A 14,107-nucleotide genomic window follows, 5' to 3' on the forward strand; every position below is an offset into this window, starting at 1 on the left:
CTGTCTGACCTTGATTTTAATTTATTTTTTGTACTAGTTACAGAAAATCTACATATATAAATAGAATTGGAGTATCTGTTTGTAATATTGGAATAACCGTTCTTTACTACATGCATATGAATATAAATAACATGCATATTAATATTATGTATAGATTTAAGTAATACCTACCTATTGATTCGTTTTTTGTATAAGTTTAATAATATACTAATTCCTTCAAGAGTCATCTAAATGATATAATACTTACAAAATTATTCGATTTCTTTCTGTTATTGTTATTTTCAAATAGTCTACGGCAGTGATTCCAAATGTGGGTTTCCAATCTGCTAGGGGTCTACGACAGCGGCCATCTTGTTGTTTTAACTTTATATTTTTAACACTAAACTTTACTACAGTTAGAAATTTACGAAAAATCAATACCAGGTAAGAATGGGGGGTCTACGCAAAACCGAAAAATTTGACACGACACAAAAAAGTTTGATCCTCTGATCTACAGTTTCAATATCGTATCGTTACAGTATAGTGTGCATGTTCCTTAAGAATTGTAAGGGACCACAAAAGCCGGACGTCCAATTTATTTGACCAGCTAGTCATTTTTATAGGTTGCGCTGACCGCCGTGAGGGCCCGTCAGTTAGGTGGTCATTTTTCAGCCGGCGCGGCGTACCAGGCCGGACTTCTCACCCTTATAGGTGGCGAAATGATGAACGCCGTTAGACTTTTCTGGACCCTTATTTTTTATCTTTATAATAAAGTTGGGGTGTAGTATAAAATAGCAGATAAATTTAGACGGCCTCGATGGTCTAGTTTTAGCACACCGGCTTACTTCGAATGATTGTATAAACATTTGTATTCATGAGTATGATTGTTTGTGTCGGTCTGTTTGTTTTCTATATAGTAAAGTATTTACAAAAAAATGTATCTATATATTTATATCAGTTATCTAGTACCCATAACACAAGCTGCTGAGCTTAAGATTAGAAGGCGCTGTGTGAGTTATCCTGAGATATTAATAGAAATATTAAATTAATATTATGTGTGATTTTCGTTTAAATGTTAACTCATAAGTTTTGGGCTTATTAAATTTTGGTTATTTGTATTCCATAATATATTAAACGTGTGCCTCCCTTTATGAGATTTACATATATTAAACATACTAGTTGAGATTGCGACTTTGTACACGTTTGGAAGTAAACTAAAATTAAATATATAAAAAAAAATAGGGGTGGACTATTGTCATTTAGGGACAGGAAAAATGGTTTACGTCCTAATCTCAGGTCTGCTGAATATACACACAAATTTCATATGAATTGGTCAAGCCGCTTAGGGGAAGTTTTGTTACAAACACTATGACACGAGAATTTTATATGTAAGTAATATATATATATATATATATATATACTATATATATGAATAATTGTTAATACACGGAGGAATTTAAGATATTTCGTAATGGATCACTGTGGTTTGAGGTATTCAATCCATTAGGTTAGTTATATATCTGAATTTATCTATACCTTATTAATATACACCCGTAGATAAGGTATAAATAGGGATGAAAGACGACTGCATGCAACTGAAATGAGAATGTTCAGGTGGATGTGTGGTGTGACAAGAATGGATAAGATAAAGAATGAATACATTAGAGGAAGTATGAAAGTGGCGCCGGTGTCAGAGAGGTTGAAGAGTAATCGTCTATCATGGTATGGACATGTAATGCGTAGGAATGAGGATAATATTTTAAGAAAGGTGTTACATATGAATGTGGATGGTTATAAGGGCAGAGGAAGACCGAAAAAGAGATGGATGGACTGTGTGAAAGATGATATGGTAAGAAAGGAAGTAAATAACGCGATGACTGCGAACAGGGATGAATGGAAGCAAAAAACATATTACGCCGACCCCAAATAAATGGGATAAGGAAGAAGCAGATGATGAGTAGATAGGGTATAAAGTTTAATATATATATATATAGTTATTCCAAGCAATTTTAATCAATCACTAAAGACTGCCTTTGTGGAATAAAAAAAAAATAGACTTGTAAAAAATTTTTTTTATTAACGGGAAGCCTCAATCGCGAAGCAACATGCTTTGAAACAAGATGTCTCTCCGAAACGGTAACATAGGCGTTACCTATATACATAAAAAAAAACTATGACCAATATAATTTTACTAATTAATATAAATGAACTATGCGAGGAATCGAACCCGCGACCATCGAATTTAAGATGTGTGCTGAACCACTAGATCACCGAAGCCGTCAAATAGAACATTACAATAATTTTAAAATTTGTCATAAACTTGTCAAACTTCGTCTCTATGGAAAGTACCGAAAAATGTAGATAAATTACAAATGTTCGACTATACCGTAATAAATTATATTAAAAGGGCAGAAAAGTGAATGGCGAAGACAATTTCAAACAATAACGCCTATAATGTGGCACTAAAACGATCTGCGAGGGCGGCTGAATGGAAGCGTGCGGCTGACCTACTGCTATCTCGGAGAGACACTCATATTTTCAATGGTATCCAGTTGTATTCACTAATCCCCGCCCAATGACAGATTTCGTGTACTGTTATAGTTTTTATAACGACTGTTTTATTATATTCTTTATTTCACTTTTAAATACTGTAGTTAAATATATACAGAGTGAGCAATGTGGACTTATCTCTAAAAGAGATCTCTACCAGTCAACACAGCAATGAGGCATAGCTATTAGTGAGTAGGTTACACATTTACAACTAACAATATAATGTTAAAATGTCCAAATATTGAAAAAAAAAACATTAAAAATTCAACAATTTAAATAATGTTCTAATTATGTCATCATTATAATAAAATATACAATAATAAATAAAAGAAAACATAAATAAAAGATACGTATATACACATACGTAGATATTATATAAACACATATACAATTATTATAAATATCTACATATATTACACAAAATATAAATATTATATGCATTCTGAGAATTATTTGTACTGGGAGGCAAGGCAACTCCATCTTTGGCGATGTACCAAGTCACGTTGACGCCACGCGCTGGACTCTGGTAACCATCATTCCTGGTGAATTTGCTGCAATGGGCCAATTGTACCTCATGCCCATTTTCTCCTTCTCCGCCAGCGTAATGCCTTGGTACAGGTGGAGACACCATTCCATAGTTATCAAAAAAATTGAACACGAAGGTTTTGACATTTTTTTTTGCTATGGATAGTTCTGAGCAATGCTGTCTAGAATAGTATAGAAATAATCTTTGCTCAAATAAACTTTATATAAGGACTTTTAAATAGTCATTTTTTTTATTCCTCAACGGTCCCGTCCGGAACGCAGGTTATCATCACAAGAAGATTAAGCAAGAAACTTGGGTGTTGCTCTTTTAAATAAATGTTGTTTTTAGTATAGTCACATTAAAAAGCAGGAGACATGCGACAATCAACATAGAATACGTTAAGCAATCATTCTTTGTGTAAAAAAACTGTAAAAATCGATAAGACAGATTGTTGTAGAAGTAGATGGAAGAATAATTTAGAAATAGATAAAGCAAAAGAAAAGTTATTCAGATTAATAAAAAGAGGTTGTAGTTTATTTAAATCAAGTTCATTTATGTTTCTTCTGTTCTATATAAATAAAATTTAACTACCCCATTCTTTGCCGTAAAAGCGACACGTCGAGAAATCCGCTTGACAATTGTAGTTATAATATATAGACGTCATATATCTCAACTTAGATGTGGTGCTCTCAAAGTTTCAATTGTATGTGTCTGAGGAAAAATCAGAAAAGTTTCACTCGCCAAAGATGCGGTGGATGGTGCTTCATTGTGTTCATGTGTTCATGTTTCGATGAAGTTTCACTGGAGTTGCTTTTCGGCTTTTTCGTGTCATTAAAATCCTATTAGGAAGATTAATGATGTAATAATTTTTTAACAGTTTCCGAATATTTTAAAACAACACTTTGTCTATCTTTTTAATTATCGCCGCGGGGGTCTAGCAGTTTAGTATACAGCTTTGCTTCTAATAGTCGCGGGTTAGATTCCTCGTATGGTGCAAACATTTGTATTTTAAAGTAGGATTGTTTGTATTGATCTACGTGTATTCTATGTATTTATAAAAATATATCTAAGTATTCATATAAGTTGACTAATACCCATAACAAAAGCTCTGCTTAGCTTGACAATAGATGGCGCTGTGTGAATTGTACGAATTCATTATTATTTTTCTAAAAAGAATAAGTATCTATACTATGTAGAAAACACTGAGGCGTAAGGGTTTAGTATCCAACTTTTAGATATCGTAGTTCGTGACTTCGAATCTGGCCTACCCTAAAAACTTATCTCAATTTATAGACAACGACGACTGACTAGGTGTACAGTGCTAAACAACTATGATAAAAACTCAAACCTTTATATCAATTGCTTATTAATTACGATGCTGCTCATGTTCTTGGAGACAAAACGATTGTCATTTCCTATTTATTTATTTATTTGTTTGAATTGGTTACATTGCTGCTTGTAGGGACTGATCTGTTTGGGTTATGAACACAGATTAAACTATTTGCTTTTGAAAAAATTGATACAGCATATGCTGGTAGTCACTCTATTCTCCCAAATTTGAATTTAAAAATAAATCTCTATTATTGTAAACACGTACAATAGTTATTTGAAAAGAATACGAGTGTGATTCTTGTCAGTTCTTCTCATCTCGGAATCATTCCGAACTAACGGTAGATTTGACATAACATAAGAGTCTGTAATAGACCTACATGAATAAAGATAATTTGAATTTCAATTTGAATTTTGACATTGTTCTTAGAAATAAATACAGTTTCGTATTCAGCTACATTTGAGCATATCAAGCGAATCAACAGCTTGTTTCGTATTCGAGTTATATAATAAGGATGATCATCATATCTATGCCATCAAATAATGTTTTTTTATTTTGTCTACAGTTGGGGGAAGGGGTGGAGCTGACATTGGGAGAGTTGCGCGCGATGGCACTTCGACAGCAGCAGCAAATCGACACACAGCACCAGCTGCTCTGTGCGAAGGAGCAGCGGCTGAGGTACCTCAAGCAGCAAGAGGCCAGGCAACACCAGGTAAACGAACATATACACTTTGTTATGATTTCGTACTTCTATCGAGTAATTTTCTTAAGAAAATACATATATAATACCTCTATATAGAGGTTTTGCTTGACATGTTTATATAGATGTTTTAAACAAATTTTGATGGTAGAACGAGAGAAGAGAACTCAAATGAGAGCCCATTCATCTTCCTAGCCATGCGGGTAAGTTTCTTGACAGCCTCCAAGCTATTCGTCTAACGTTTCACAGCGTAGAAATACATTAGTACAAGTCTCGAGCTAAAGTTCCCAGCGAAGATAAATAATTTGATGTTTTTCAACCAACTTCAATAAGGATTACTTTGATAAAGAGAACATCAATAAGAAAAGTATCTTAATATCCACTGTATTATAAATTAATGAGCAAGAAACTTGTGTGTTGCTCTTTTAAATAAAAGTTGTTTTAAGTAATATACATTAACAAGGATTAGGCATGGCAATATAAAAACCGCTGCGCACTCAATCTTTGTGGAATCGGACAAAATTTTCAGCGCTATGAATTTTAAGTTAGATTTTTTCTACAAAACCATTATTAGTAAAACCTTACGCAATTTGCATGAAATGAATTACTAACTTTCTGTATTTATATATATATATATATACTAGTTGTTCCGGAAAACGTTGTTTTGTCTTAAAATAAAAAAAAAATTAGGATTGGACTACCCCTAAAATTTAGGGGGATGAAAAATAGATGTTGGCTCAGACCTACTCAATACGCTCACAAAATTTCATGAAAATCGGTCAAGCCGTTTCGGAGGAGTATGGGAACGAAAACTGTGACACGAGAATTTTATATATAAGATATATACTTTACTGTATTAATTGTCCAATTAAAAAAATATATACAAATTAAAACTTTAACGCGACTGAAAAAGAACTTGAAATTAAGTGCTGTAGAATATTAATCCGCAGCATCACAAGATTTACATGGAAGCAAATAGAGTCTAATGAAATTCCCAGAGGAAAGCGGTTTTAATTTATTAATACAACGTAGTTATAAATGTGGCACTGCTGAAAGCAAACAGTAAACAGATTAATAGTATCACAGTCGAAGGAAATAGGTTCCGTATAATCTTTATATATAAAAATTACGTGTCACGTTGTTTGTCCGCGATGGACTCCTAAACTACTGAACCGACTGCAAATTTGATTTGCACATTGTGTGCAGTTTGATCCAATTTGAAAGATAGGATAGCTTACATCTCAATTTATAGTCGCAATATTGTTTTATTCAAGAACCATAACCACTGCAACACGTGGCCGAGTCTGCTAGTATCGGTATAAATATCTCTACAATTATTGGTGTATAGTTCACTCAATCTTTATGCAATCGGATAATATTGTCAGTACTGTGGGTTTTAAATTAGTTATTATTTTCTACAAAAACATTTTTACCAAAACACTTCAATTTTATAATAAGCCAACAATATGGTCTTATTATAAAATTAAGATGTGGTCGAGGGTTCGATTCCTCGCACGGTACCAACATTTGTATGATTGAGTATGATTGTTTGTATCGACCTGGATGTTTACTATGTATATTATGTATGTATTTACAAAAAAAAAAGTATCTATGTATTTATGTCAGTTGTTTAGTACCCATAACACAAGCTCTGCTTGTAAATTGGGACTAGATGGCGCTGTGTGAATTGTCTAAGGATATTATATCTAAATATATATAACTCAAACGTGACTGACATAGTGATCTATCAACGCACAGCCCAAACCACTGGACGGATCGGGCTGAAATTTGGCATCCAGGTAGATGTTATGACGTAGGCATCCGCTAAGAAAGGATTTTGATAAATTCCACCCCTAAGGGGATCAATTAACGCGAGCGAAGCCGCAGGCAAAAGCTAGTTATATTATTATCAATCTTAGAAGTATTTTTCAGTGTTCGTATATTATACATACATTTGGTTCAAATAAGCATAGCAGGAAATAATTTACATTTCTTCTCATTCCTTTTATTACCTTTCACACAAATTGAACACAGTTTCATTTCTCTATTCATTTGCAATCACGCTGTCGTCTATTAACTATTCAATTTTTATTCGTGCCTCGTTCAGAGGTATTTCTATTTATATCTAGTCGTAACTCGGGGCTATACTTGCTGAAATCTGAATAATAACTACGTCAAATTAAAAAGAAATGTTTATAGAAATAGAAATAATCTTTATTCAAATAAACTCAATACAAGCACCTTTGAATAGTTATATTTTTTATTCTACCACTCATTCGGAACGCAGATTCAGCACAAGAAGAATGAGCAAAAAACTTGTTTGGTGCTCTTTTGAATAATTCTATTCTTCTTTTATTTGATAGATTATTACTACTTTTTTTCTTAACTTCTTAAATGAGTTTTCGGAAAAAAGCGTTTTTAAAATAAAACGTTTGGATCCAATCAAACATGAACAGTCTGCTAGTTTTTTAATTAATGTTAATGGAAGAATGCACCCGCCTGCGCTAACTGTTTACGCTGGTACAAGTGGAGAATGATAAGATGAGTACTCCAGGTCCGACAGCGTAGAAAAAAACACCATTCCCTTAAAAAATCCTTAAAAGAAATTCCTTGTCTGAAGAACTAAATGGAGGCCATCATAACAGAAACAAATACATCCATTATGGTGTTAAAGATAGAAGCCGTCGCAGCCAGTTTGTTTGCAGAGAGCATCAATGCGCAGCTGTGCTCTGTTGGTACAGATCTCGCGTGTATCCTTCTATCCTATCTATTGATTGGGGTTTATCTGAACCGTACAGTGACGGCCATATGTAAACACTAATACAGTAAAACCCTACTTAACGCTATTTCGTTCCTTTATTTTTTTTATGGATGGTAATAAATTGGCGCCCGCCTGCGCTAACGTTTACTCTGCCGAGGCACCAGAGGAGCATGATAAGATGAGGTCAGGTCAGTTTGCCCATCGTGATTAACTAACCGGTACCTAAACTAATTAGTCACGATGGTTTCCAGGGAGATCCGCGTGGAGGTCGAACTAACATGGTAAATTGCTAGCGATGGGGACATTAGACCCCATTATTAAAAATCCCCTTCCCTCAGCGCTCCTTTAATTCAACCCGGGGATTCGGAACATAACGGAAAGATGTCGAGGAAATAGTTCAAGAAACAACAGCAAGTCTTTCTAATAATGAGCTCAAGGCATTAACTGAACAAGAAGAAAACAAAAATATTGATGGTAGTGATTCAGAAGAAAAGAAAGAAAAACAGCCTCGTGTAACGCAGTTTCGTTTAGCGCTGGAACTTATTGGAACGTATCCACCGATAAACGGGGTCTTACTGCACTGTTTTTTTGGAACTAGAACTTCGTGGCCAATTTATTTACTGCTATACCGGAAGAGTCTGGAGTTTAAAATTGGCATACATTAAATAGATTAGGACTTCACCTTCCGGTGATGGTTACAGCTGTAACAAATCATATTGCCATTAGCGCCAGCGGTAAGCTCACCGCCTGCCACATTGTCTATGGCACAGATACAGACAATGTGGCAGATATTATAAATAGGAAAAATTTTATTGTTTGTTTACATAAAACAGGCTTCGAAACTACGAAACTGATTTGAAAAAATCTTGTACCATTAGAATCCTACATTATCCCTGATGAACATTCAAGCAGCATGTATGGGATTAAAATATTATTCGATTAAGAAAAGAATTATTGTAATCGGTTTAATAAAATGTCTCCGAACTTGCAATTAAATATTAATATTTATAACTGCGTAAGTCTCCATATCTGTCCATCTGTTTGTCACCTAGTTACAATTGATAGAAGAATTTTACTATTTGATATGGAAATATGTAAATTTCATCATAAAGACTATGTAAAGAATAGAAAATCATTTATTCAAATAAACTTACATTGAAGCACTTTTGAATAGTCATTACATTTTTTTAATCTAAGCTCGTTCGGAAAGCTGTCTCATCACAAGAAGAAGAAAGAAACTTGCGTGTTGCTCTTTTAAATAATTTTATCATTAATATGTGTAATAAAAGAATAGAATAGAATAGAATAGACAAACAAAGACTTAGGTAATAGCTAATTACATAATGTTACTTGCTCATTTTTCTTTTGATGATTCTGGTTCCGAATGAGTGGTAGAATCAAAATATGACTACTCAAAAGTGCTTGTAATGAGTTTATTTGAATGAAGATTATTTCTATTTCTTTTTCTTTCGATAATGTCACGTCTGTATATAAACAAAAAAAAATTAAACTTCTAAACTTTATAGGAAAACCAACCGAAGGCTGTCGACAGAAAGTTGTATATCGATAAATCTAATGTCTGTTAACTTTAAAATTGGGATTCCGGACGCAACGAAAAATTCCACTCGATTTAACTTTGGAGGCGGCCCAGTTCGCATTCTGCGTAATTAAAATTATGATCCCTTTGTGTTTGTTATTATGGTTGGTTTTGGAATGAAAATATTATTTTGACAAATGTCTTTTTTTTTATTCCTGACGTATTTCGTGGTCGCGCAGTGGACGAAATTCGATCATAATTAATTTAACATTCAGTAATATTATAGACAAATAATGTTAATCTAAACTCAATTTGATCAAAGTCTTTAATAATAAACAAATGAGTATATAACCGTATCTGAAATAGAAATGTTGAAAAAAAAAATTTCTTACTGTTTTATCTTACTAATCTCAGAAACGGCTGGACCAATTATGACGGGACATTCACTGACAGATAGCTACTGTTGTAAGGAGTAACTTACGCTACTTTTATTTTAGAAATATTCATAATCATCATCTGCTTCTCCCTTATCCCATTTATTTGTGGTCGGCGTAATATGTTTTTCTCTTCCATTCATCTCTGTTCGCAGTCATCTCGTTATTTACTTCCTTTCTCACCGCATCATCTTTCACACAGTCCATCCATCTCCTTTTCGGTCTTCCTCTGCCATTATAACCATCCACATTCATATGTAACACCTTCCTTAAGATATGATCTTCATTCCTACGCAATACATGTCCATACGACGATAGACGATTACTATTTTAGAAATGTTGTTTATTCTAATTCCACACGGACGAAGTCGTGGTTAATACCTAATATGTATATAGGCTACAGGAAGATTCCTGAAAGAAAATCACATGAAAATAAGCTACTTATTTATTTACCTGTACTTATTATCAGAAGATTGCGGGAAAATGTCCGGAATAAAAATAAACCTGCGTGCATTATTTTATCTATTAATAATGTTACAATACTGTAGAAAACAACACACAACGGAGATGTATACATAATGTTTATATATATTTAATATGTATTACTTATTTTTTTTCTACTATTCTACCTACCTACCATCTTTTGTCTTTTATGCTCTACCCTAAATAAAGCCAAGCGTAAAGGCTAGTATGTGACATTCGTTTAACTTGATGGTCTAACAAACAGTGGATATATATAAGTATATTATGTTTATATATATTGCCGCTATTATTATGAATTGTTTACTATACTGTTTGGAAGGCCTCGGTGGTCTAGCGGTTAAGCAGACCGCTTTACTTCCAATGGTTGCAAGTTCATTCCTCGCATTGTGCAAACATTTGTATTCATGAGTATGATTGTTTGAATCGATCTGGGTGTTTTCTATATGTATTTATATATATATATAATTTGTATAATTTGTCTAGTACTCATAACACAAGTTCTGCTTAGCGTGGAACTAGATGGCGCTGTGTGAATGTCCAGGCATATTATTATTATTGTACCATAACTGATTATGAGAAACTAATATCTGCTACTGAAATAGATTCTCTCTATGTACTTATTTTACGTAACACTATTTTTGTAGATACATATCATTCATTCATAATTTAAGAGCTGAACTCTTGTCGGTGGAGCTCTCACTACCTTCCACAATCTTCTAACAATTTTTTTTTTCTCTCTCTTTGATATCTTCATCATTATTTTATAAAAAATGTTTAATTTGTTGTTCAAAAGTTCTTGCTTTCATTTTTCTTATTTTATTACAAAAAATAAGGTTTCTAGTTAAAACATTTTCCTTCAAAGCATTTCCGATTAACTATCTTTATCATTTTTGTAGAAGAAATGCTTAATTTCTTGTCTAAAAGTCCTTGCATTTAGTATTTTTATTTAATTACAAAAAAAGAAGGTTCTAGTTAAAACATTTTTCTTCAAAGTAACTATTTTATAATTCTTTTTTTTTTCATCTTTATCATTTTTGTAGAAGAAATGTTTAATTTGTTGTCCAAAAGACTTTACATTTATTTTTCTTACTTTATAACAGAAAAAAGAAGGTTTCTAGTTAAAACATTTTCCTTCAAAGTGACTATTTTATAATTACTGTCCCTCCTAACGCGTGCAAGCATAGGCAAGGAGTAATTTGAACGGTAAATTTACAAAAGGCCCCTGTAAAAAATACCTCCGAACGAGTGGGACACAAAAGAAAAGGTTTTAATGAATTTCCACGGGAACACCAAGTTACAGACTTATCGTTGAGGCACAAAGTCGTGGTTCGTGTAACAAAATTAATGTCTCCCCAACTACAGATTGTTTTCTTGTCATAATTGGCTATCAGCATTGAAGCGATCTCGAAACTCTCGAATTTTGGTAACTGTAATCAAATTTTACTACTTTCTTTAGTGCTATGGGACCTGCAATTAATTTGCTCCTGCATATTTAACTGCTGTATACCGTTGCGTTGCCTGTAGAAATTAAAGTAATTTATATATTACTAGCAATACCCGCGATTTTACCCGCATGAAATTTATAGCCTATATGTTATTCTGATGTAAAAGCTATATTACTGTAAAGTTTCATTAAAATCCGTTGAGTAGTTTTTCCGTGAAAGAGTAACAAACATCTATCCATACTGAGAAACTTTCGTGTTTATAATATTAACTAGCGACTCGCCCCGGCGTCGCACGGGTGTACATGTATTATATATATAAACCTCTTGAATCACTCTATCTATTAAAAAAAACGTTTCAAAATCTGTTGCGTAGTTTTAAAGATTTAAGCATGCATAGGGACGGATAGATAGCGACAGCGACTTTGTTTTATACTATGTAATTATAATAAGATATATTATACAAATTTATGTGTATCTGTCGTAATATATATTTTTTCTTTGCAACACATAGTTGTTTGGTTGATAACGCCGTAAAGAGCGATCTTTATGATGTGCATTAAAGTTATAATATAATAAACCATTGGACAATTCACACAGATTCATCCAGTCCCAAGCTATGCAGCTCTGTTATGGGTACTAGACAGCGAATATAAATATATATATATTTTTCTTTATACTATTATGGTGGCAAACAAGTATAAGGCCCATCTGATGGTAAATGGTTACCGTAGCCTATGGACGCCTGAAACACCAGGGGTATCACGTGCGCGTTGCCGATCTTTAAGAAACCTTAATATACCCTTCTTGAAACACTCCATGCTGTAGTCTAGTGAGAAAACCTCGGCAGGAAGTTCATTCAACAATCTAAGTGTACGAGGGAGGAAGCTCCTCTGAAACCGTAAATACATACATAATGTAGATAGATAGAGAGATGAAATATGTAATGATAAATGAATTATCTAATGATAATGAATGATAAATGAATTATATAATTATAAAACACTGAGACCAATACAAACACTTATTAATACCAATACTGTAATTGTACTGAGCGAGCAATCGTAAATTGCTGGTCATAGCTACCGATGGCGCTGTGTGAATTGGCCATAATTATTATTACCAATTACTAGATCTGTTCAGAAGTTTTTGCGTGAAAGATTAAACATCCGTCCATCTATCCAAACGCAGAAACTCGCGTTTATAATATTACTAGCTTTTGCCCGCAGCTTCGCTCGCGTTAAGAAGTGTTGTTATTAATTAGGTATAGTTTTTGCGGATTTACAGTACTTTCATAAAACTTTCATCTCCTATTTTATCCCCTTAGGAGTGGAATTTATCAAAATCCTTACTTAGGGGATGCCTAAGTCATAGTAGCTTTATGCATGCAAAGTCTCAGCCCGATCGGTTTAAAATTGACAAAATTTCATACAATCTTTCATCCCCTATTTTATCCCTTTGGGGGTAGAATTAATCAGAATCCTTTCTTAGCGGATGCCTACGTCATAACATCTGCCTGCATGCCAAATTTCAGCCCGATCCGTCCAGTGGTTTAGGCTGTGCGTTGATAGATCTCTAAGTCAGTGACCTTTGAGTTATATATAATTAGACTAACGACAATTGGACACGTTGCGCGGTGGGATGTCGTTAATATAGAGAAACTGGTGGTAACAGGGAAGATAGAGGGTAAAAGACCTCAAGGCCGAAGCCCCATTCGATGGTCAGACCAGATCCAGTCAGCTGAATATAACTGTCAGCGATGCACCACACCAGGCGCCTGAACACAACCGATTGCGACAAGCTGGTCGACAAGATAGTGTACATAGAGTCGCGATCCTCAGCAGTGAGAGAACGATCAAGTAGAAGAGAGTTTGACGGCCTCGATGGTCTAGCGGTATAGCACATCGCTTTATTTCCGATGCTCGCGAGTTCGATTCCTCGCGCGGCACAAACATTTGTATTCATGAGCGTAATTTTATTGTATCGATCTCGGTATTTATGTTGTCCAAGTGTAATAAGTATGTATTTACTAAAAAAATATATCTATGTATTTGTACTAGTTATCTAATACCCCTAAAACAAGCTTTAGCTATCCTAACTTCAGTCTACACGAACTGAATTGCCAAAAAAAATATTGCTAAGATTATCCTGCTGTTTCTGTCTGTAAAAGAAAGAGAATGGTATGAATTTACTCGATTCGATTTTCTATAAGTATACGATATTTTAAATGCTCTATGGGAAAAGCCGTTCTGAACCGCTATTGCAAATAAATTTCAAAGTCCGCCCGGCAACAAACGCCCGGCGGTTAGCCTAATGCGATATTTATCGCTTCCCTAAAAGAAATAAACTCTTCTCACGCAATAAA

General features: G+C 33.9%; 1 protein-coding gene across 1 annotated transcript in view; it reads left to right on the plus strand.

The window, feature by feature from the left end:
- The window catches only part of LOC131853481 (apoptosis-stimulating of p53 protein 2), a 122,487-nt gene that overhangs the window by 46,794 nt on the left and 61,586 nt on the right, over positions 1 to 14,107 (plus strand). Inside the window, exon 2 of the mRNA XM_059204414.1 lies at positions 4,951 to 5,097. Coding sequence (XP_059060397.1) covers positions 4,951 to 5,097 — 147 coding nt within the window. The remainder of the gene's footprint in view (positions 1 to 4,950; positions 5,098 to 14,107) is intronic.

This window comes from Achroia grisella, unplaced genomic scaffold (genome assembly GCF_030625045.1).
Source record: "Achroia grisella isolate CSIRO2021 unplaced genomic scaffold, CSIRO_AGI_Agris_v1 utg1062, whole genome shotgun sequence".
NCBI classification, from domain to species: Eukaryota; Metazoa; Arthropoda; class Insecta; order Lepidoptera; family Pyralidae; genus Achroia; species Achroia grisella.